Source organism: Phascolarctos cinereus, unplaced genomic scaffold (assembly GCF_003287225.1).
Source record: "Phascolarctos cinereus isolate Bilbo 61053 unplaced genomic scaffold, phaCin_HiC Scaffold_4;HRSCAF=312, whole genome shotgun sequence".
NCBI classification, from domain to species: domain Eukaryota; kingdom Metazoa; phylum Chordata; class Mammalia; order Diprotodontia; family Phascolarctidae; genus Phascolarctos; species Phascolarctos cinereus.
In genome coordinates, this window is record NW_027555847.1 from 624637684 (window position 1) to 624661072 (window position 23389).

Here is a 23389-nt window from a genome sequence, read left to right on the forward strand (position 1 = left end):
TTTTTTTTTTTTTAACAGCTGAGGGAAGTAAAGCCCAAAGAGGGGAAATGACCCGATGAAAGCCACACAAAGTAGGAAGCTGAGCCAGGGTTTGAGCCAAGCTTCCTTGGCTCTAAATCCAGTTAGCTGCTCTTTCTACTATACCACTCTGCTTTTCATTTACAGTTTGGAACACAGAAGAAACTAGGTACTGACAGTTTCTATTAGGAAGATCCCTGGCTAGGGAGCTCATCGACTTCTAACATATAAAATTTATATGTCTCACAAGATAAAAGTTTTTGTTTATAAGAACTAAAATGTAATTAAATGGGTTCCAGAAATATCCATTTGTTCTTATTCGTAATTCGATGAAGCAGGATTTACAGATACAAAAAAAATTAGGAGAAAAATTTCTAGTCACTCATTCAGCACCACTGACTTTCATCTCTCTTGAGGCTAAGAAGATGTACATGGAGGGAGGACAAGTGGGATCCTAAATCAGTCTCACCTGTAATTCTTTGACAATCATAAAACATAAGAGCCTGTCCAATCCATTCAACCCAAAGGTGCCTAAGGTGGTTTGGATTTCTGAGAAAAGATGGCTGCTGGTCACTTCCTGGTGAGTCTTCAAGTCATACCAAGTGTTCAGCTGATCAATATAAGAAGTTGTTCTAGGAAACAAACAAAACAAAACCAAAAATGAACACAAGCATTTTAAGGTGAATTGAATTCTGTAGGGGTTTTAGGAATCAAGACTTAGTGATAAGCCTTGACTTACCTTATTTATCTGTCCAATATGAACACAACTACTTGAAAGCAGAAAAAAAAAATCAGTCACACGACTCTTTATTCTACTTGACTTATACCACAAAACTGGTGTGATCAACACAGTGACTGACTTGGTGCTTTGGAATCATGTCAGCAGAATCTTTTGCAATAAAGATCTGTAGCCTAGAATGTACCATAAATTTCCACACAGCCCCATACATAAATGCCAGAAGGCTGGAAAGAAAAATAGAGCTTTCTGGCAGCCAGGCCCTCTGATTCCAGAACTGATGATCTTTCCACTGCACCATGAGGGATCTTTTTTGGATCTTGACTCTACTGTCCACTACATTAACTATCTATCCTTCTCCTCTAAGCTTTGTAGCAAGTGAAAAAGTGATAGTGTGCCAACTATCCCTTTATCCAAATCACTAGGAAAAAAAAGTTCAGCAACACAGGACCAAGCCCAAAATCCCTCAGGCACTGTGCTGGGGAATTCTGCCAACCTAACATTGAACTACTAACTACTACTCTTTGATTCTGACCACTCAACCAGCTCAGAATACATCAAACTCTATTACTGTCTAGTCCACATCTCTCCATCTCCTCCACAGCAATCATATGAAATACTTTACATATCAAATGTTTGCTTAAGTCTAGGCAAATTATATTTTCACCCCTCCCTGATCTACTAGTTTAGTAACTCTATCAAAAGAGCAAGTCAGAGTCGTCTGTGGCTCGTTCCTGAAGCTCTTTGGGATGAATCATCACTTCCCTTTTTAGATGTTCCTTGACCAAGGGATAAGGTACTTAAGCCACTTTGCCAACATTAAAGCATTCCAGACGAATGTCAGCTACTACTATAGAGGTAAATCACCTCCTGGGACAGAAAGGTCCAGTAAGTAGGGTTTTTAGGTCTCTGTACTTCGAGCCAGGGTTCTGGGATCAGGAAAGTTTCATGTAGAATGCAAGGTGAAAGAGCCCTGGGGCTGAAGGTATCAGTTATGAGAGGGGAAAGCTGACTGTGTATCAGTGAGGCCTAAAGCCTGAAGTCAGAGCCTTGCATTCCACAGGAGGACTTTAAATTTACCTTGCTAAATTTCAACTTGCTCACTTTAGTCCTCCATTTTAGGCTTTAATAAAGTCTTTTCAGATCCAGATTCTGGCATCCAACATATTAGTTATTCACGCTAATTTTATCTGAAGCGTACCATCATTACCACTAGATCAATCCACAAGAAAAATGCTGAAATGAAAGAGTAAAGGTCTAAGCTGGAAGGCACTTCACTAGAGTGCCCTACAAAGGTGATATCAATTTATTTATCTACACACTTTGGGTTTGGTCAACTACTGTGGCATTTTATCAAAATCACGATACAGTATCCAGGACGGTGCTGTACACTTAAGAAACTGCCTAATCATACGCTCGCCCAATCAATTTTTCTCTATCTTGACCAAATGAAGATTCTGGGAGCGATGCTGTAGTGTGCTATGGCAAAAAGGCACTGGGCCACAAGCCAGGAGACTTGGGTTCAAATACGGCTGAGGACAAGACCACTCTTCTTGTGAACTTCCCTTCTTCTGTCACCACCTTCCTTCCAGAATTCTGGGTTCCCAACCATGGCAATGTCCTTGACTGTTCTTCCCCTGGACTATCCAATCACTGGCCTTTCCTGATCTCTCTCCCCTCCCCCGTCTCCAGCTACTAGTGTCCTCCCATTGTAAACATAGCTTGTATTTATTTTGCATGTACTTTGTATTTAAAGGAGCAAGTGTGGCATAGTAAAGAGCTAGCTTCCAAACCAGAAAGACCTGGGTTTGAGTCTCCATGAGATAACATCTGTAAAATGCTCAGCACAGTGCAAAGCACATAACAGCAGCTTAATAAATATTTGTTCCCTTTCCCCATCCTACCTGTGACTTTCAGCAAGTCACTTAACCTCTCAGTATTCTAGGCAATTCTCTAATATAATTAGCATACAAGGTGTTGACCTACATGGGCTGCATTTCCTCATCTGGACCCTTCTTCTATCAATGACATCATGGGTCAGTCCCTAGATTGATCCCTTTGTATATATTTATGTAGGTGCTTTCTCTCCTGATGACATAGCTCCTCGGGGGTAAGGAGCTGTGTCATTCTGGTTGTTGTAGCCCCAGTGCCTGGCATAATGTCTGGCATGCATCAGGCCCCTAAGGAATGTTTGATAATTGAATGCAGGTGAGATGGGCAAATTATTTCATCTCTCTGAGCCTCAGTTTTTCCATCTGTGAAATGAGGATGATAATACTTGTATACTCCCTATCTCCGGGGCTATTTGAAGGAAAGTGTTTTTACAAACCATAAACCTTTATAGAAAACATTAATACTTCAGAGAATCCACAATCCCACAGATGTGATTATTTCTTCCATTGGCACAGATCCCACAAACTCATTTTGTGTAATTTCTGTCCACATCCTCTCATAAATCCTTGTAAAGGAACCATAAGTTTTCCTGCAGGTTTTTTTTTAACATTAAGGGATATGAGGGCAACACTCATGATGTCTATTATCCTTCACTTTTGTGACATGACTAGCCCATCAACTTTTGCAATTGTCTGTTTCCTGGTTCATATTTTTTATACTGACACCTTGTCAATAATTTAATTCAGCAAACGTTAATCATCTACCATGTACAAGGCACTCCACTAGGAGATGAGGACACAAAAAGAATGCTGTAGCCTATTTATGTTCACCATTGCCCTTTGCGTAATGGACAATTCTGATTCTTTGGAGCTTATGGCATTCTATGATTTGTAACCATCTCGCCTTCCTGGGAGAACACTGAGGTTAAAAAGATGGGTATTTTCGCTTTAAACCTAGCAAACTGTCAATGAGGACAAAAGATGGGAATAATCAATGTTGCAGGAGTTGTGGAAGACACCGTTGGTAGAACCATGACACCATTCTGGAAAGCAATTTGGAATAAGACTAAGAAAGTGATTAAAATGTTCATAATCTTTGACCCAGAAATCCCCAGGCACATGCTCAAAGGAGGTCAAAGACTGAAAGATCTCATATATGACAAAATATTTTTAGCAGTACTTTTCCTAGCAGCAAAGAACAAAGAAAAAAACTAGATGACTATCATTTGAGAAATGAAAGAAATCCAAGTGCATGAGTGTAATGAAATATAACTGTGCCTTAGTAGGAAATGTCTATGGAGAATGTGGAAAGACACTGGAAGACTTATGTGAGCTCTGGTTACTAAGGCAAACAGAGGTTAAATGACTTTTCCAGGGTCATCACATAGCTAGTAAGTCTCTGAGGCTGATTTTGAACTCAGGTCTTCTTGACTCTAGGTTTAGTGCTCTATCTATTGTGTTACCTACAGTAGCTTGAGATTACTGAAAGCCTAGCCCAGCTTCTCAAATAAAATCTAGTTTACTCTCTTACTCCTATTCAATCCTGGGCCCAGTTCACTGTTCAATAATAGTGTCCATCCAAGATATATGTATTGATGGACCAGCTCAATGGACTGCCTATTCCACTGCAGATTACAGTCTCTATATAAATCCCAGTTGTTATATATTATTATAGAGATATACAGAAATGAGAATTATTAGTGAGAATAGACAAAAAATCTTTTTTTGATTACAGTTTTACCTTTGAGAAAAGTGGAGGGAGTAAAGAGAGGTTTTATTATTCTGTATTAAATTTTGACAAAGAAAGAACTGGTTGACAAAATTGAAATGATGGGAACTTCACTCAACAAGGCACTGAGGGCTCTTCAGGGCAAAATCCTAGTGACCCAGTCATCACTCATTCTGAGAAGGAAGAAAAGGAGAGATGTCTGAAGAGACTGAAGGGGCTGAACAGAAGCCATCCATCACTCTGGCAAGGTCAATGGTGAATTTCTCAAGTATTTCTATGAATACTTTAGTAATGGAGTAATAACAAAGAAGGATTATTCTGCAGAGCATTTTGAACAACCATAGAGATTTCTTTTCTGCCAGTGAGTGTGATTTTTAAGGAACTTGGGAAACCACGTAATCTGGATACATAAAATAAGTGCTTAACTATATTAAAAAAATGACAGCTATACCTTCCTTTATACAGACGTACATTTATCATTTTTATATCTTATAAATTTATACGTTTATATGGTGCTTTAAGGCATAAAAGGTTTCTATCACAATAATATTGTGAGGCAGAAGTACTAACAGCATTATATCCAGTTTACAGAAAGTAAACTGACGATTAGAAAAATTAAGTGTGGGGCACCTAGGTGGTGCAGGAGATAGAGCACTGGCCCTGAAAGTCAGGAGGACCTGAGTTCAAATCTGGATTCGGACTAAATACCTGACACTTACTAGCTGTGTGACCCTGGGCAAGTCACTTAACCCCAGATGCCAAAAGAAAAAAAAAGAAAAGAAAAATTAAGTGACTTGCTTCTGGTCACTTAGTGTAGGCAGGGCTAATATTTGAGCTTAGATATCCAAATCGACGGCTTTTCCCTCACTATGCAAAGGGATTTAAACTATCCAGGGTGCCCAAGATTTAGCACAGCTCAAATATACTTACTTGGGGTCTGTAATCCGTAGTATTTCTCTGCAAAGTCGACCAATAAAAGTTACAGATTCATCAACAGGAGTGAATTTTGGTATAGGAATATGAGTAGACTGATACATGCTTTGCCAATCTTGAATCTAAAAATGAAAGCCATATGCATATTTTAGATTAGATTTTTTAAAAAATCATTTCTTGCTACAATCATAACATAGCACGAAGAATGACAAAAATAAATGCTCCTTATATTCCAAGCCATTTCCAAAGTCAAAATCAGTATAACAGTCTGCAAGCAACATACATTACACTTTCTGTACAGATGAGAAAAAAATGACCAAATTTAAGTGGCCTTGCAGTCTCCTACAAGATTGGGGAAGGGTTAATGATATGGCCAGAGAAGTGTAGTTTTTGCGCGATGAATATGATCTTTCTCAGTGTGTTATATTATTATTACTTGTCCTGTGGGAGTAGTTTAAGTGTATGTTTACAACCATTACTCATGATAAACTTCTATCCTAAAATATGAAAGTGAGAAAGTGTATGGGATACGTGTAACTCCATAAACTAAACAACTCAAGGGCAGTGACTATACAATTGTCAAATTATAAAATAGGTTACTGGAGGAATCTGTGTGATCTGCTTCACTGATGTTTTTTATAAACAGCTCTAAGGGAGGCTCATCTTCTCCCTTGGCTTCTCTCATTTCTACATGTTGATTCCCAAACAAGCATCTCGGGCCTTGCCCTCTTTCCTGGCTCTAACTGGACCTTTAAAAGTACTGGCTCAGAGGCAGCTAGGTGGCGTAGTGGATAGAGCGCTGGTTCTGGAGTCAGGAAGACCTGACTCAGATACATAGTACTTCCTAGCTGTGTGACTCTGGGCAAGTCACTTAACCCCAACTGCCTCACAAAACCAAAACAAAACAAAGAAGTACTGGCTCGACATTTATACTGTGAAGTCCTATAACCCAAACTCGGTCTTTCTAAAAATGAAATCATTATCTTCTCCCTTCCCATTACCACCCAATACATAATCTTCCTCCTTACTTCTCTATTTCTATTAATGGCATCATCGTTCTCTGAATCCAACTGATTAGATACCTCAGAGTAATCTGTATATACTCCCATATTCAATGCGTTGTGGAATCCTGCTGACTGTTCCTTAATAATAATAGTTGACATTTTTATAAAATTTTAAGGTTTTCACAGTATTTTAAATACATTATCTCATGTAATTCTTGCTATAACCTCGAGAGGTAGGTTCTTCATATGTTATTAGCTCCATTTACAAGTGAGAAAACAAATTTAGAGACGTTTAAGTGATTTGCTGAAGGTAGGCTCTTAATAAATGTTTACTCATCAAGATTCCTCAATGTTTACTCATCTTCTCATTCCAAGCCCAAAGCTCTTGCCACACACGTTCTGCCCCTCCCATGCTTTCACAGTGTATTTCTGTCCTTTTTTTCTATTTCCAGCTCCACCAACCGAGTTCAGATGATCATAAAATCATACATCTAAGGCAGCAAAGGACCCAAAGGTCAGCTAGACAACCCCTTATTCTGCAGGTGGAGAAAGTAGGTCTCTGGGAGTTTAAGTGATTTTGCCTGGGGTCATACATCAAACCACTCTAATCCAGTCCTAGAGTTCTAGCAATGGGCAGAGGTGGAGGGGGCTGTTGCTCTGTCTCAGCCTGCCTGGCCTGGATACCATCCTGTGGGCCATGAAGATGCAGCTACTTCCCTCCCAACTTTCCCACCAGTGCTACCTTCCTCTTTCCCCTTCCTGGCTGGATGCTGACCCTTCATTTCAATTCCTCTGGGAAGGAATCCAGAGTCCTGGCTCCACTTATGTCCCACTCCCTCCATTTGCTCTGAAACTGACCTTCTTGTATTTATTTTCTCTCTCAATTAGAACGTGAAGTCCTCAAGAGCAGGGATGACTTTATTTTTCTCTTTGCATCCCCAGTACTCTGCACATAAGGTCTTTTCTTTTTCAATTGATTCATTCATCTTGCTTAGACTACTGCAATAATCTACTAGGCTAATTTCTCTTCCTCTTGCATCCCCACTTTCTAATTTACTTTGTTGGAATCATGGCTCCTTACTGCCCATTAAATTAAAACTCTACTCAGTAGCACCTCCCATGGTCTGGCCCCAATTTACCTGGTTTTCCCTGCCATACCCCTACCTCTGTAAGTCTGTTCAGGCTTTTTTCTCTGGCTGAAATGCCCTCTTCCACTCATCTTCACAGACTGAAATCATACCTATCCTTCAAAGCCTGGTATGAATGCCACCCATATATGAAGCCTCTGATTATCCTGACTACGGATGATCTTTCTCCTCTGGATTCCTATAGCCTTTGAATTGTACCAAAATATAATACAACACTTATCACAAGTTATTTTGTATTGTAGTCATTTATCTTCATTTCTTATCTATTAGTAATGTAAGCTCTTAACGGCAAAGGCCATATTTTATTTCTTTTTAATCTCCTTGAGGTACCACTATCTAGAACAGAGTGAGTATTAAATATTTGCTAAATGACCAATTCATATTTCTATCAAATGCTTTAAGGAGTTATTTTTTGAATACATTTTTGGTATTTCTGAGTTTTTTGAGTTTCTGCATCATTAAGGTTCTGATACACCTCAAATCCATTCAAATAAATCATCAATCTATAAATTAAATACCTTTGTTCTTAAGAAGTTATTGCACTCTTGTTCCACATTATAATTGATAATCCGAGACACTTCTTCCTGCCAAATCTTGAGACCATAAATATTGACATAGTCCTGGATGTATTCAAAAGAACGATGGAATCCATCCATGGTAGCTCCCATGTCTTTCAACTTCGGCATCAGTTCACTCGGCTGTGCAAAAGAGAAAGATTAAGTGCATTAAATGGGATAGGTTGTGTGTTTTACTCCAACTTATATTAACCTAGAAGGAAATTAAGAGGTAACATTAAATGATTCCTCAACATGCATTCAAAGCCAAAGCTTAAAACAAACTTTGGAAAAAAGCTATTTTCTAATTCATCTTAGGCAGCAACAGTTGTCAGGTGAGAAGAAAAGAATGCTGGTTTTATTCCTCTTTAGCACTGCAATCGCAGTGGAAAAGATGTCTTAAAAAAACTTAGCAAAGGCTGGCAGTTTCTATAACTTGTTTTTAAGGCTAATTTAGCATAGAAAAATCACTTGCTAATTACATATGTGGTTTTAAACATTTAACACTTAATATATTTGAAATACTTTTCACTTGTTAATTTTGGGCCCCTTCTCCAGAGATAATGAATCACATTCTCTAACAGCTAAGGCAAAGCAAGGTCCCTTAGGAGTTTGGGATGCCTTTAAATGTGGGTGATTTTTTTGAATCTTAAGTGTAAGTTCAAAAGCTGAATATGGGTGGACTAACTAACAGATGAGGGGAGGAAATAATTCTTTGTTCATTTTTTAAAAGCTAGGCATTAAAACATGAATGGATAACTTTGGTTCCACACGTGATATAAAAATCATATTCTGTCCTGTTTTAGGTGGCACATACAGAAAAGGGGCTGTTTCAGACTGCTCTGGGAGTACCTTGGCTCGAGGGTTAAAGATGAGTCCCCTATGAAGAGCGAGAGCAACACGCTTAACCAGTTCCTTCCTTATCCCATCTTCTAATAACTGCTTTGGGTCCACCTAAGTCAGAACCAAAAAAAAAAATGACAAACCAATTAGGAAAATGAAGACAAACTTTTTAAGAACTCTAATAGAGGGTGGCCTCTAAAGGACAGTAAGGTAATTCTCAAACTCATAGTTGAAGACTCTAAGCTTTTCCTTAACCAACTACTAATTTGGGATTTATTTTGTTTGGGGGGAATACAGGGACACTGATAGTTTTACCAGCTGATACTGTGAAGGTGCTTGCCCTTAACGAGATTTCAATTTGTTCTGAAATTTTTACATTTAATAATTTGTAGTTATAAACTATTAATTTTAATGATTAATAAGATGAATAATTACTTCAAGAGAAATGAAGAAGTATCTAATCGTGGCAATGGATGAAACAAGAGAAATGGAACTGAACCTAGATGAGCAGCTTTCCCGTCAATGTACTTTAGGAGAAAGTTAAGCCTGTGTGTGGACTATCAGGGAGGGAGGGGTGTGTGTGTGTGTGTATGTGTGTGCGCACGCGCACGTGTGTATGTGCTGTGCTGCTTTGAAGACTCAGCAATGTTCTTTCCTGAGAGAATCACTGCCTTGTCTTTCTGTTCTGTGCTACGTAACTCACCGCTGTGCTTAGGGAGACAATAGAAGAAAAGTCTTCCATCTGTACAGATTCCCAGGGGCTGAAGGGATCTTGGAGGCTATTTCAACCATTATGTGACCAAGAATTCCTTTGATAACAACCCCAACAACTGATCATGCACCTTTGCTTGAAAACCTCTCATCTCCTCGAAAAAGCCTGTTCTCTCTAAGGTAGTCCATTCCATTTTTGGACAGCTCTAATTGTTAGGGCAGTTTTTTCCCCTCACATCAAGCCTCAGTCTGCCTCTCTGCAATTCTACTCCACTGTTCTCAGTTTGAACCTCTGGGGCTGAACAAAATAAGGCTAATCACTCTTTAAATAACTGAACTCAGCTGTTATGTTCCTAAACCTTCTCTTCTCCAGACCAAATGCCCCCAGTTCCTTCAATGACCGTTTTCCAGTCCCCACCATCCCAGTTGTCTTCCTTTGGATACTCTCTCCTTGGTCAGTGTCTTTCCTAAAATGTGGCAGATGGAACTGAGCAAATATCCCTAATGTGATCTCCCCAGGACAGAGTTCAGGGGGATCATCTCTGTTCTGGATACACTTTTCCAGTCCTGTTGTTTAGCCGTACCTCCCTCATTCCATACCTAACTGCTTCATTCCTTGTGTATGTTCCCCTTAGTGCCATCACAGTGCCTGGCTTATAAGAGGCACTTAACGAATGTTTACTGATTGACTGTGAAATTGGCCTTCTGAATCTGAATGCAGGTCTTGGCATTAATCTCTTGCTGGCATTTCATCCTTTCTGACTGCTCTAGCCTGTTCACATAACTTTGGATTGTTATACCATGTGTAGTTTTGAGTCAGCAACAGCTACATTTCTCAAAAAAGGAATTGGCTAGACAAGTACACCATATTCCATGCCATTCTCCATGCCTAAAATCCCCTTCTCTACATCCTCTTCTTACAGTCTTCCCTTCTTCCATGGTGGCTAAAATGCCACCTCTTCCATGAAACTTTCATGAACCTCCTAGTCAGAAGTTATCTTTTGGTCTTTCTGTTAAAATTTTTCATTCTCATCATATACTATTTTGCATTTTGATTACTCCACATTTGTGTCTCTACTGTCTCCATGCTTCATCTCCCTCTCTCCTGACTCTGCACTAGACTTTAAGCTTCTCCTCTCCTCTCCTCCCCTCCCCTGCCCTCCCTTCTCCTCTCCTCATGGGGGCAGGGACTATGATTACCTCTGTATCTATCTCAGTGCTTACCACCATACTTTGCACAAAGTAGGCATTCAATGAATGGTTACCAAATGAACGAATCAGTATAAACTGTATGCTTTGGAAAGTAAAAAGATCTATACAGCATCAGTCATTATTATTCTTCAATGTAAGGCACTGGAGATATTTTCTCTCTCTTTTTTTTTCAGGGCACATTAAAAAGAGTTGCTGTAATATCCAGATAGCTTCTGAAGCAATACATGCTATTTTCTGTACAGATGTAAAACCAAGTAGCTCTAAGACCAACTTTAAGCATGCTATAAAACAAGGCCTTACTCTCCCTTTCCATTGTCAATATTCAAAGAAAATGATGAACAAGATCCCACAGTGAAGCAATGGAGACAGAACTTTCAGCTCCCAATTCCCAATCCAGCATGCACACAGAAGTGTCAAAACAAAAAAGTGAGTTGTTGACCAGAGAATGGAATGGGCCACAATCTGCAAGTTGTGACAGTTTTCTATTTGTGGGCAAGTAGATGCAAGCACTGGAATAATCTGCTTTCTGACTCTGAGGGTAAGAAAGGGCCCTCAAGGGGTTATTACCTTGATAATACCAACCAAAGTAGTTTTCATCATTAAGATGCCTTCAGTAAAAATGGAAATAGCGTGGGTAAGCTTGGCGACCTTTAATGGAAAGAAATAATTAAGATAAACGAGAGAAGCCATTTTTAAGGAAAGCAAAAGAAACACCAATGATCGGCTGAATGGCTGAAGGGAATGGGGAGGTGGGTGCCTGTCTCTTCAACCTCTGGCTGAACTAACAGTAATGATGCTAGAATGGATGCCAGCACTGGTCCTACCACCCACTGTCTGACTGTGGTTAAGCCACTTAACTTCTCTGGGCCTTGGGTTACTCCTTTGTGAAATAAGAGAACTGGACTGGATGATCTCCAAGGTACTTTTTTTTTTGGAGGGGGGGCTAGGTGAAGGGGTTAAGTGACTTGCCCAGGGTCACACAGCTAATAAGTGTCTGAGGCCAGATTTAAACTCAGGTCCTCCTGATTCCAGGGCTGGTGCTCTATCCACTACACCACCTAGCTGCCCCATCTAATTATATTTTAAGAGTCTGAAAATGCTTATTTCTTCTTGGTCTCCCAACTGCCTCTCAGAACATCAACAAAAGCCACTCTGGAAAAAAAGGAAGCAGATGTGAGGACCCTGTCCTAAAAGCTGACAGCTGAAAGTAGGAAGGAAGGCCAAGTTCTTGGATTTAGGGGTGCATGGTTGAGTTCTCACTGAACTGATCTAAATACTTAACAAGAATCAGTTTCCTTCCCAACTTTCACTCTACACAGCTTTTACAACCTTTTGTCTAGGCCTAGGTAGAAAAACCAGACAGTCTTTGAGGCAGTATAGATGGGATCATCTATTTAGCCTACAGAGACTATTTAAACTGAAGAAACATTTGGTAGCCATTTTTAAGAGAAGATCATATGGAAGACTGTGATAAGCTGTGGCCAGTCTCCACTGACAACTGAATAGGAGCTAAAGGACATTAACATCCGATCTGAGGAAGCTGGGTAGTAATGACATGAAGGCATTGTGAAGTCATGCAAGGGGCTCACAAAGAGGGGGAAAAGGTCTCCCTCAGTGAAGGTCTTTGGAATCAAGATGGATTTTCACTGGATGGCATGGGGATGATATTATGCCGTCTAGTCCAAAATATCAAAATGCAAAACTTTAAATGTCAAAGGAACCTCGTAGCGGGGGCCCAGCTGGGCATAGTCTCTTAGTTTGTCTTTGTCTAGCCGGGTAGGCACTTCGATGATATCATGGGTTTGAAGCTTTATGATCTTCAAAAGAGAAGTAAACATACTTTCTGGAATAATTTGCAAAACCTTTAAAGAAGAAACAAAGAGAAAAAAAAAGCATTAACTGCATAGCCCTGGTCACTGAATATCTTTGTTAAAATGAAAGGAGGGGCTATCTGCCACAAATTCTCTCTTCTCCCCCCAACTACACACCTTACAGGCCCAATACACTGTCACATCTTTTCCTCCTTTCCTCTTGTCTCTGAGGAAGAGGTGGCTCTTTCTTTTTCCAAAGCCAGCCTTCATGTGCCCTGGATCCCGATCCCCTCTCCTCCTGCCTCCATCATCACTGATTGTCTCTCATACATATTCAAGGTCTCTCTAATATCAATTACTCATTGTATACTTCCTCTTTCACTAGCCCAGCCTTAAAAAAACACCTCACTTGACTGCCCATCTCTTCCAGCTATCATCGTAAGTTTCTCCTTCCTTTCATGGCCAAATTCATAAAAATATCTACTCTTGCTGCCCCTTCTTCCTCACTACCCACTCACTTCTCAGTTCCTTGAAATTTTGTTTCTAGGCCCGTCTGTTGTTTAGAACCTTTCTCTCTTCAAGCTAGTAAATGACATCTTAAATGACTTCTTACCTGCTGAATGTGAAAGCCTTTTTTTGATTCTTCTTGTCCTTGAGATTTTTACAGCTCAGTTATTGCTTCCTTCTTCTCCCCCTGCCCCAATCTCCCCTTTCCCCCTTCCCTATCTGCCCTTGGCTTCTGAGATGCTGTTCAGTCTGGGTTCTCCACCTATCTCAGGCTGCACTTCCTGTCCCTAATGGGGGTGTTCCCCAGGGTGCTGTCCTGGGCCTGTCTGCTTCTCTCCCTCCACACACTCTTTTTCAGGATTTTGTCACCTTCCACAAGTATTATTTTTACGTAGATGACTTCCAAATCTAGATAGCCACCCCTCATCTCTCCTGAATTCCAGTTGGGCACCATCAAATGCTGCTTTGATTCACTAACTCTTTGCCAGTCACACTGGGCTATGAGGTACCCCCCAAATACAATACTCTATATTTTCCACAATCCCACAAGCCATTTACTGTTTGGAACATATTTCCCTTCATCACCCTCTCAGAAGCCTTGTGTTTCAACAAGGCTCAACTAAGCTACCATCTGCACTAGGAATCTTTCCCTGATTCCCCCCAGGTACTAAGAATCTCCCCAGGTTCAATTTTCCTTGTACTATGTTTATCTGTATCCAAGTTGTAATTCTCTAATAAAAATTAAGTTGCTTGAGGACACTGAGTCAGTCAACAAGCATTTATTAAGTGCCTACTATATATCAGGCACTGTGCTAAACACTGGGGATACAAAAAAAGGCAAACACATAGTCCCTACCCTCAAAGAGCTCACATCCTGATAGAAGAGATAACACACCAATAACTATGCATATAAAATACATACAATGTAAATGGAGGGTGAATACAACACTCTGGGCAAAGGGGATGGAGGTGAAAAAGTCCTACGATGTGTTTGGGGAAGGAAGAACAGGAAGTAGTCCTGTGTGCTTGGAGCCTAGAGGGTGTAAAACAGAGGAGTCTGAGATCAAGCTGGAAAGGATGATTAGAGACAGAAGGTGAAGTGTGAGTCAATGGAAGTAATCAGAGGGCCTGAGAGCTGAGTCAGGATCAGAGATCGAGAACTAGAAGGGCAATCAGAAACCTCTTCGTCCTAGTCCTACTCCCTCATTTCGCAGTCAAGGAAGTGGAGGCCCCAGGAGCTTAAAGGACTTGCCCAAGGCAATACAGGCAGTAAACATCCGAGGTGTCATTTGAGCCCAGGTCCTCTGACTGCAAGGCCAGTGTTTTCTAGACTCTGTCCGTTACATTTTAGCCACCGAAGGTTTTTAAGGAGGGAATGAAGTGATTGTTGCCATGCCACTTAAAAAAAAAAACAAACCCGTGCTTCATGGAGAACAGACTCTAGCTTTTTTAACAGGGCATTCTTCACTCACTTAATCATCACAATGGTTATTATGTAACAAAAATGAAGTTCATAATAGTAACTTCTTACCTTTCTTACATAGGAAACCAACTCTCCAGAATAATACTGTGATACACTGAGAAGGTCAGGGCTATTTGCCTGATTGATGCGAAGAAGGGGCAAGTCAAGGGCAGAAGCAAGCTGAAAAGAAAGGAAGGTTAGAGATAATTAGAAATTATTATACTCTTTTTACAGATAAGGAAAATGAGGCTCGGAAAGATTAAGTAACCTGCTCATGATCATACAGCCAGTAAGCATATGAGGTGGGACTTGAACCCAGCTCTCCCTGATTTCAAGTCCACACTCTATCCACCTAACTGTACCAGTTATCCATCAGTGGCCTCTGCACTTTTTCTCATCATTTTAACCTATGGCTAGTGGGATAGTGGGAAGAAATCTAGCACAGTCATCAGGGGAACAGAATCTTCAGAAAAATCAGTTTCTCCAAAATGAAAAAGGTGTTCCTCTCCTCCACTGCACTGGGTGGTTGGTTATGCAGTTAACCCACCAAGAAATAGGGTGCAAAGTTAATCACGAAGATGGGTAAAATTTCCAGGTCAAACTGAGATTTCTGGTGGAACTGAGAGAGGATTTAAGGAAAGTGTCATTCTACTAGGAACGGCGATGGACCCCTAAGGAGAAAGAGGCATGGGTTTTAAGCCCTGGGAGCTCTGCGATGATCAAGAACTACAGGAGACGAAGGATGAAAGGAGACTAGAAGAACGGGCCAAAAACATAGCAAGCTGAGAACCGTAGAGAAATGGGCAGGTTTAGGACTGACTAGTCAGGGACCTGCAGGGTTCTCCAACAGAAGGGAAGAAGGACTTCTCTATTCTTTCCCAACTTATCTGAATTTATTACATCATGATTGAGGTTGGCCAAAAAGTCATATAAACACCCTTAGCCAAAACAAAAAACACTACATCTTAAAGAATTCTCTTCATATTTTTGACTGAATCCAAAAGGAATTTTTTCCAATTTTGCTTTTATAAAGATAGTTAATTATAAGTAGTGCCAAAGGGTTGTGTGAGTTATATAATTGTATCTATTATAATTTGAAATAAATAGGCTGGACTTGTATTTTTGTCTCAGAGAATTTTGCTGTAAAGGGATTCAACTCGCACGGGCTACATTTCAATGGAATACATTTACGGAGCTGGGAAAAATTAGACAAGCTTTATATCCTGGTATCTCTTAGATACGTAAGGGGAAGGAGAGCCCTCATTTTCTTAAGTACTGAACCCACCTTCTTCCCTTTTTCTCCTCTCAAAAGAACTGAAATGATTGATAGAACCTAATTACTGACAATGAAAATAAGAGAAAACAAATGATGTGACTACACAACCTCGAAAATCTTCCAAGTGCCAAAGCTGGTACAGGAGAGTAGTTTTATTATGCTCCACTTAAATATGAATTAACAAGAATGTTGTAAAACATATCGATTTCATTTTCCCAGCCCTTTAGGAATATCCTCTGTAAATGCAGAATCATCATTAGAAACAAACCATAATCTTTCTTAAAAAGTAGAGTGAATTAAAAAAAATCCTTTTTATCAAGTATCACAAAGAATATTATTTTATTTGCATCACAGCATGCAAATCTATGGCCATGTTATGGATGCTGCAGGAGAGGATTTGTGCTTTAGATATGAGTGGGACAAGATGACCTTTGATGTAAGTCTTTCAACTCCTAATTCTGTGGTTCTGTGATTCAAAAGAATAGAAGCAGAGACGCTGAGAATATCTCTGAATAGCATGTTCCACTAGCAATCTGAGTGACTAAGAATTAAGGCTAAATGCTATCTAATGATGGGAGGTGGGGCATCCAACATAAAAGCTGCCAGAGGCCATCCTTCCATCTTTGGGAAAACTTGGTCTATTATTAAAGCTAAACCCAGTGTTCATAAGCCAAAGAACTACAGTGTTTTGTACGTTATTTAAGCAATAAATGTTTGTGTCTTGTTAAACTATCTCTGGTAGAAAACTGTTCATTTGGAATCTGAAAAAAAAAGATACAATATAACTGAATTTTCAAAGGGGAAGGAATCTAGGGCTGACTGAATTAATGAAGTCAACATAGAAAGAAGACTACCAGCAGTTGCTGAAGTGAAGCATCTGCTCACCTCGGCCCTGCTTACCTTTAAGAAGGTAGCTCGAAGTTTAGTGACCATGGAAGGGTTAACCCTTATGCTTTCTTGCATGATAAAGGTGAAACTGAAAAGAAGAACACAACAATGAGAATGTCCACCAGGCTCTCTGCCTAAAAGTTGTTCAGATGTCTTGTTAACAGAGAAGGAATTCATATTACCTGTCAATTAACTGCCAGGCAAAGGAAAGGTCACCAATTATCTGCATAGTGATCAAGACCTCCTCTTTAATGTTAATTGTTCTGATCATTTGATGGAGAAACTTCCGTGTGTCAGCAAGAAACTGACACACTTGCAGATTGGACTCTAGTTGGTGAAATTCTTGAACCTGAGTGATGGAAATAAATTTAATATTAACTTTCCTCAAAATTATGAATGCCTTCTTCTGTGCTGATTTTACTGGAAAATAAATTTGAATACAGTCCATTCCTTACAACGGCAACAGTGTCTAAATAAGACCTGTTTGGCAATAGATTTAAAATTATAACTTTAGAAACCATTACACTGGCAAAGTTATAAAGTGATGATGAATAAGTGCTGGCGTGGGCACCTGGAGAGAAATGGTCACTAATTGCGCAGCATACACAAACACATTATATGTACATTTTCCCATTTTAGGAGCAACAGCTATGATTTTTTCATTTAACTTAGGAAGGAAAATCTTAATTTCTGAAGACTTCTAGGGTTGTTAATGAAGGATAAACCTCAGCTTATACTTAAGATGCTGGCACTTATCTACTATTAAATTTGTTTGATGGCAATGGATAAAACAAAAGAATTGGTCTATGTATAAAAGGCATGGTAACTACACAGTTGTCGTGTGAAGACCTTCCTTACCTCTTCTAATGCCTGTATTAACTGCACAGTTTTTCTGCCTGCAGCAGTGGAGTCATCATAATTTAAAGACAATATTTGCTTTGAGATCTCTCGGAACCAAGCTTGTAGATTTTCTGATAATAAGCAAACAAAAGAAAGATTACTAAAGACGTGTAATTTCTTTCACTGCAATGCCCTAAAGGATACTTCAGTTTAAACTCATGTCAGTTCATGATTGTTAAGTATTTACTAAGTGCTCAACAGTAGGCACTCACATTTATGAAATAAGTATATGGTACGGTCCATTCCCTTACAGAGATTATACTCAGGTTAAAGAGTAAATATTTGAGGAATAAAATAACTACCTAACAATATAATTTTAAAAATGTGTGGTATACACAGAAAACAGGTATTATGAGAAGAGAGACAGGAGAAAAATCAGAGTGTGCAGAGTTGTCAGGGGCAGCTTCATGGATGAGATACAACTTGAACTGTGGCATGAAAACTAGCTCAGATTTGTAAAGATGGGGAAGTAGGGGGTGAGGGGCAGTCTAGATAGAAGCCAGAGTCAGGGCAAAGATCTGGGGCAGAATGACAGGGACGTGTTTTGGGAGAAAATGAGATCAGCTGGCAATAGTGCAGGTGATGCAGTGGGGCTATTTGGTCAGGTATGGGTTGGACTAGGTGATCTGAGGACCCCTCCTACTCAGATTTTATAGGTGAGTAATGATGGGACAAATTTGAATGGGAAGAGTGTGATACACTCAAATAAAACTTCCTTTTTATGTTCTGATTTTTTTGGTGTATCTTCAAAGTACTTTCCTTGTAATATTTCATTTTATTATCAGTCTAACGATTTACATTCTACATTGCTTAAAGCAGTGACAAACAACTTCTGAGTTAGCAGCTACCATTTTAAAGATTCAGTAGAGGACTAGAGTTTCCTTAAAGCAAGGAAAAGGATACATCAATGATTAAACAAACAAAGAAAAAGATAAAAAAACCACTGATATAGATAGTTAAGCTTTGAAAAATACTGGAAATACAATAGGAAGTGAGAGAGTAATCAACTTGGCTCTCTTAAAACACACCCACACCCACCCCCACACTACCCACCCCAATTAAAATACAAGATACTAGTAATCACTTTTCTAAACAATGTGTTTCTATAAAGTAACAATGTATTTTTTTGCATTGGGGGTTGAGTTTATGACCCATCAGGTCCTGTAAAAGGAAACAATAAAACAAACTACATTGCTAGAACTACCACCTACTAATCATGTAAAAGAGTAAAAACTAAGTTGAAAGTCGTATAAAACAGGCATAAATATACTGTGCACATTGACTGTGTTAAGGGCTCTCATACACTATAGAAACAAATACAGAGCACATAAAAATACAACTCTCTTGGACAACTTTGGTATGAAACTTATATATTGGCTTGAAGATAAAAGACTTAACATTTGAAAAACAATATTTCTCTCCAAGGGTGGCTCAAGTATCTATAGAAAGCTGTATTGGGAAGTTTTAAGGGATACTTCTTTTTTCTAGATACATTTTCCTGAGGCAAGTAAAGGTTCTCAAAATCATTCCACTAAAACTTTGTTTTGTGCTCAGATCTGGAAATATTCTTTTCAAAAATCAGTCTTCAGTCCCTTTTTTTACGCTAATGCCCACTGCTCACTTGTGTGAGCTGTCTAATGGGCAAGGAAAGGTGGTGAAATCTGGAATCTGAGAACTGTCCAGTACTTGTACTCCAGGCCCTGTGTATTGAAAGAATGAATTGTGAAGGAGTTAAAGGCAAGGAATGCTTGTAATCCTTTTCTGTGACTAAAGAGGTTAACAAATCAGGAAAAACGGTGGCATGAAATTGCTATTTGAGGATATAGCCAAGAATTGATCTGCAGAAATGGGGGGGAAAAAAGCAAAGCAAAGCAAAAGGGTCGCCAACTTGCCAGCTCTCTAGCACTTACATCATCCTCACATACATATCAAATGTACCAACATTTTTTTCTTAAACAATTACCATTTTTCTCCACTCTTGTTAGAGGCTTTACTCCTGAAAAGACATCAGCAAGTTCCATCATTCTCTCAGAGCCTTCCTTCTTGTGATGCTCCCATTTGGCTTGCTTTTCTGAAAGCATCTGTTTGAACATCTGGTGAGAATGGTAGAAAAGTCATTTGTAGTTGAAAGAAAACTAATATTGAATACTTTATTGACAGTCCCTGAATGAAATCCATATTTTAATTGAAAAAATGTCCCCAAAGTAGCATTACTTAAGCTGCTTTTATTCCAGAGACAGTAGAGTGGAAAGCTTAGCAGGCTGGGAGCCAGGGCAGATAGTTCCTGTTTAGGACCTGGGCTTTCTCTGCCCAAGGGTCCTTGGGCAAATAACCTGATTCCTCTGGGCCTCAGTTTTCTCCTCTTTGATGTGGAAGAGGTGAGTATAGAATTATAGGATCTCCAAGGTTCTTTCTAACTTTCTAATAGCTTAATTGTATCTATTCCTTTGTTAGGAAAAGCTAATTCTGAAGTAGACTCCTGTGGGAGTAGGAAGAAAGATCCCTGGACAGGAGTAAACCTTGCTTGGGGTTGTGGAAGGAATCTTTGTGATCTGGGCAGGATGATAAAGGATGATGAAGTAAGGAAATGACAAAAAAAGTGGGGCAAGAAACCAAGAGGATTGACACTGCAAAAAATGAGCAAAGAAAAGGTAATTAACAACATGAATTAGAGATCTTCATAAGCAGGTGAATTTGGCCTCATAAGTATCACTGAGACCCACTTGAGATGTGACTCATGGACAGAACATGGTGATGAAAGGATTAAATTTTTGAAAAAAGTTGTTGCGGTAGCAGTGTCTAGCAAGAGGATATACTTAAGTGAGGAAATCCATAAAACAGGATAGGAAAGCATGGTAGAAGAAGGAAATGATGAACTGGACAAATACCACAAAACTGGCACAGGAGAATGATACCAGAGCGAGGAGGCTTCTGTGCCAGAACTATCTACTATAACCTTTTCTGCTAAGAAAGGAACTGATACATTCTTGATTAGCTTTACTAAAATAATGCAATTCTTCCAGAGGTAGAAGAAACAACAGAGGAAATTGCTGTTCTAGATCTATTCTGACCAATTAGGAAGAACTGGTGGCCAAAGGAGAGAGGAAATGAACTTCGGGTACTCTATTTAGTATCTGAAATCATGCAGGTGAAAAGCTGAACAGAACTGAATAATTTCAAAGAATTCAGGGAAGGGCTAGGTAGGATCTCATGACCTAAAATTCCACAGGGGATGTTGGTCCAAGAATGATGTGATGCTCTCACAAATAAAACTTTGATAAAACAAATGAAAATTATTCCAATAAAGGAAGGAGGAACTATCTAAATAGACCAATGAAGATCTACAGGGCTTATACAAAATTAAAAAGGAAATGTAGGATCATAGAGTCAGGAGGGTCCTTGTAGATTGTCAAGCCCTATACTCTCCTATAACAGATGAACATACAGAACTAGAGAGGTTATGCCTTGTCCATGGGGTACAGAAGATAAAAGTGAGGACAGATCTCTGATGTTATACACAAAAAAAGGAGCATGGTCTTATACGACTAGCATCACAAAAACTAGAGCCTGGTGATGGATGCTATGGACAACACTAAAAGTTTTTGTAGCTACAGTGGTAGGGGCAGCAGAAGATCAAAGAAAAAGGGAACATTGTTTGGTATGAATGGAATGATAACACACGAAGGAAGAAAGGAAGAAATAGTGAATTCGTATTTTGTTTCTTTTTCTTGACAAGGAGAATCATATATTTGGGATAGAACCAAAATGGTCAAAGCCTGGTTGAAAGCCAAGGAAAGTGAAGAGAATTTCTAGAAAGGGAGTGCTTTGCTATTTTCAGAGTTCTAGTCCTTAGGCCCAATGGACTTTATCTCAGACTAATGAAAATTGGAGTGTCTGGTTACTTAACCTCTATCAGTAATGATGAAAAATCATGGAAAATAGAAATGTCACAGGGATAGTGCTATACACGTATCTTTTTAAAATCCCTTCAGCACCCAGAGCAACCTTTCCAACCTCATTACGTATGTTACTTCCCATCCTGTGTTCTACAAAGCAGTCAAACTCTCTTAGAGTTGTGAGCCTGTTTCCCATTTCCGTGCCTATGCATGGGCTGCTGCTCATCCCTGCAACGATTCCCTTCTCACTTCCATCTCACAGATCCCTTTCCTGATTCCCCCAACTGTTAGTGCCTTCCCTCAGTAAACAACTCTGCATTTATTCTTTATGCCTGTTGTCTCCTCCAATGGAACAGAAGGTCTTTGAGAACAGAGAGCTTCATTTTTGTCTCTGTATCATCAGCTCAGCTAAATCACTACCTCTTACATGAGGCTTCTCTTTGTGCTCCACCAGTTACTAGCACCTCCCCACCAACACTACCTTGTGTATATTTTGTACCTATTTATATGTGGACATGCTGTCCACTCACCCCAAACAGAACGTAAGTTCCTTGAGAGCCAAGATTGCTTTTGTATCTTGGTGCCTGCAGAGAGTGTGGAACGTATCAGGCATTGAACAAATGCTGGCTGAATTGATGTATCAATCATGTAGGAAGTGGCGGTTGAGCTGAGAAGGAAATGGAGTCTAAGAGGAAGGGATGAACATGGACTGCACTCCCAGCATGGGGGGACAGACTGTGCCCAAAAACATGGAGAAAGATGACAGAATATTGAACGTGGAGAACGGCAAAAAGGCCACTTGGGCTCATCCGGAGTGTGTGAAAGGCAGTCATGCACATTAAGGATGGAAAGTGAGGTTGGAGCCAAGTGGCAAAAGGCTTTACATGATAAGCAAAGGAGTAGCTGATTCTAGAGGAAATAGGGAGCCAACAGAGATTACTGAGCAGGGGGGAGTGACACAATCAATCCTATGCCTTAATAATATCTCTTTGTAAGATGTATAGAAGATGGACTGGAAAAGGGAGATGAGAAGCAGGGAGACTAATTAGGAGGCTACTACAATAGTACCAGCAAGTGGGAAGACCTGAATTAGGGTGGTGAGGATGTGAATGGAGAGAAGGGGACAGATGCAAGGGAGATTGTGGAGGTTGAATTAACAAGACCTGGGGACTGATTGGAAATATGGAGCGACAGTGAGGAATAAAGGATAAGACAGGTTGTGAACTTGGGTGACTAGAAGGACGGTGGTGGCTTCAACCAAAATAACATCTCAGAGGAGAGGTGGTTTTGGCACCCCTCGGTTTCTTCAACTATGGATAATAATAGCACCCACCTCTCAGGGATCAATTGAAATAATACTTGAGAGTGCTTGATCCACTGCCTGGCACATACTAAGTTTTTTAACAAGTATTTGTTTCCTTTTTTTCCCTTTTTTTGGGGGGGGCCGGAGGGAAGGGAAAAAATGTGTTTTATTTTGTCTTTTCATTTTAAGATGCCTATGGGACATCCAGTTTGAAATGTACAATAGACAATCGGTGATGCTAGAATGGAGCTCAGGAGAGAGGGATGAATGTTTCATCTTCCTAAGAATCCTGCAAAGTAGTAGTGGAAGTATTGCCAATCCTATTTTACAGGTGAAGAGACTAAGGTTCAGGGAGGTCTATGATCACTTATTTAGTAAGCCTCGCTAGACTGGGAGTGCTGGGGCTTTGCACATAATAAATGCCTAATAAATGGCTGGTTGATCCCAGAATGAGGTAGAATGCTGGTTTTAAAATCAGAAGACCTTGGTTTAAATCTCAGTTATTATCATCTTTAAAAGATACAACTATTTCTATTTCCATGGGTAAGTTCACTCTTCTGGGCCCA

General features: G+C 39.7%; 1 protein-coding gene across 2 annotated transcripts in view; it reads right to left on the bottom strand.

The window, feature by feature from the left end:
• WASHC5 (WASH complex subunit 5) overlaps window positions 1–23389 on the bottom strand; it is a 69276-nt gene that overhangs the window by 15859 nt on the left and 30028 nt on the right. For both annotated transcript variants that reach the window (XM_020964973.2, XM_078153728.1), the window contains 11 exons: window positions 19588–19717; window positions 17583–17695; window positions 16907–17073; window positions 16737–16812; window positions 14630–14740; window positions 12502–12642; window positions 11348–11428; window positions 8867–8968; window positions 7979–8158; window positions 5306–5430; window positions 488–650 (listed from right to left, as the gene is read on the bottom strand). In XM_020964973.2, the coding sequence (XP_020820632.1) occupies window positions 488–650; window positions 5306–5430; window positions 7979–8158; window positions 8867–8968; window positions 11348–11428; window positions 12502–12642; window positions 14630–14740; window positions 16737–16812; window positions 16907–17073; window positions 17583–17695; window positions 19588–19717 (1389 nt within the window). The remainder of the gene's footprint in view (window positions 1–487; window positions 651–5305; window positions 5431–7978; window positions 8159–8866; window positions 8969–11347; window positions 11429–12501; window positions 12643–14629; window positions 14741–16736; window positions 16813–16906; window positions 17074–17582; window positions 17696–19587; window positions 19718–23389) is intronic.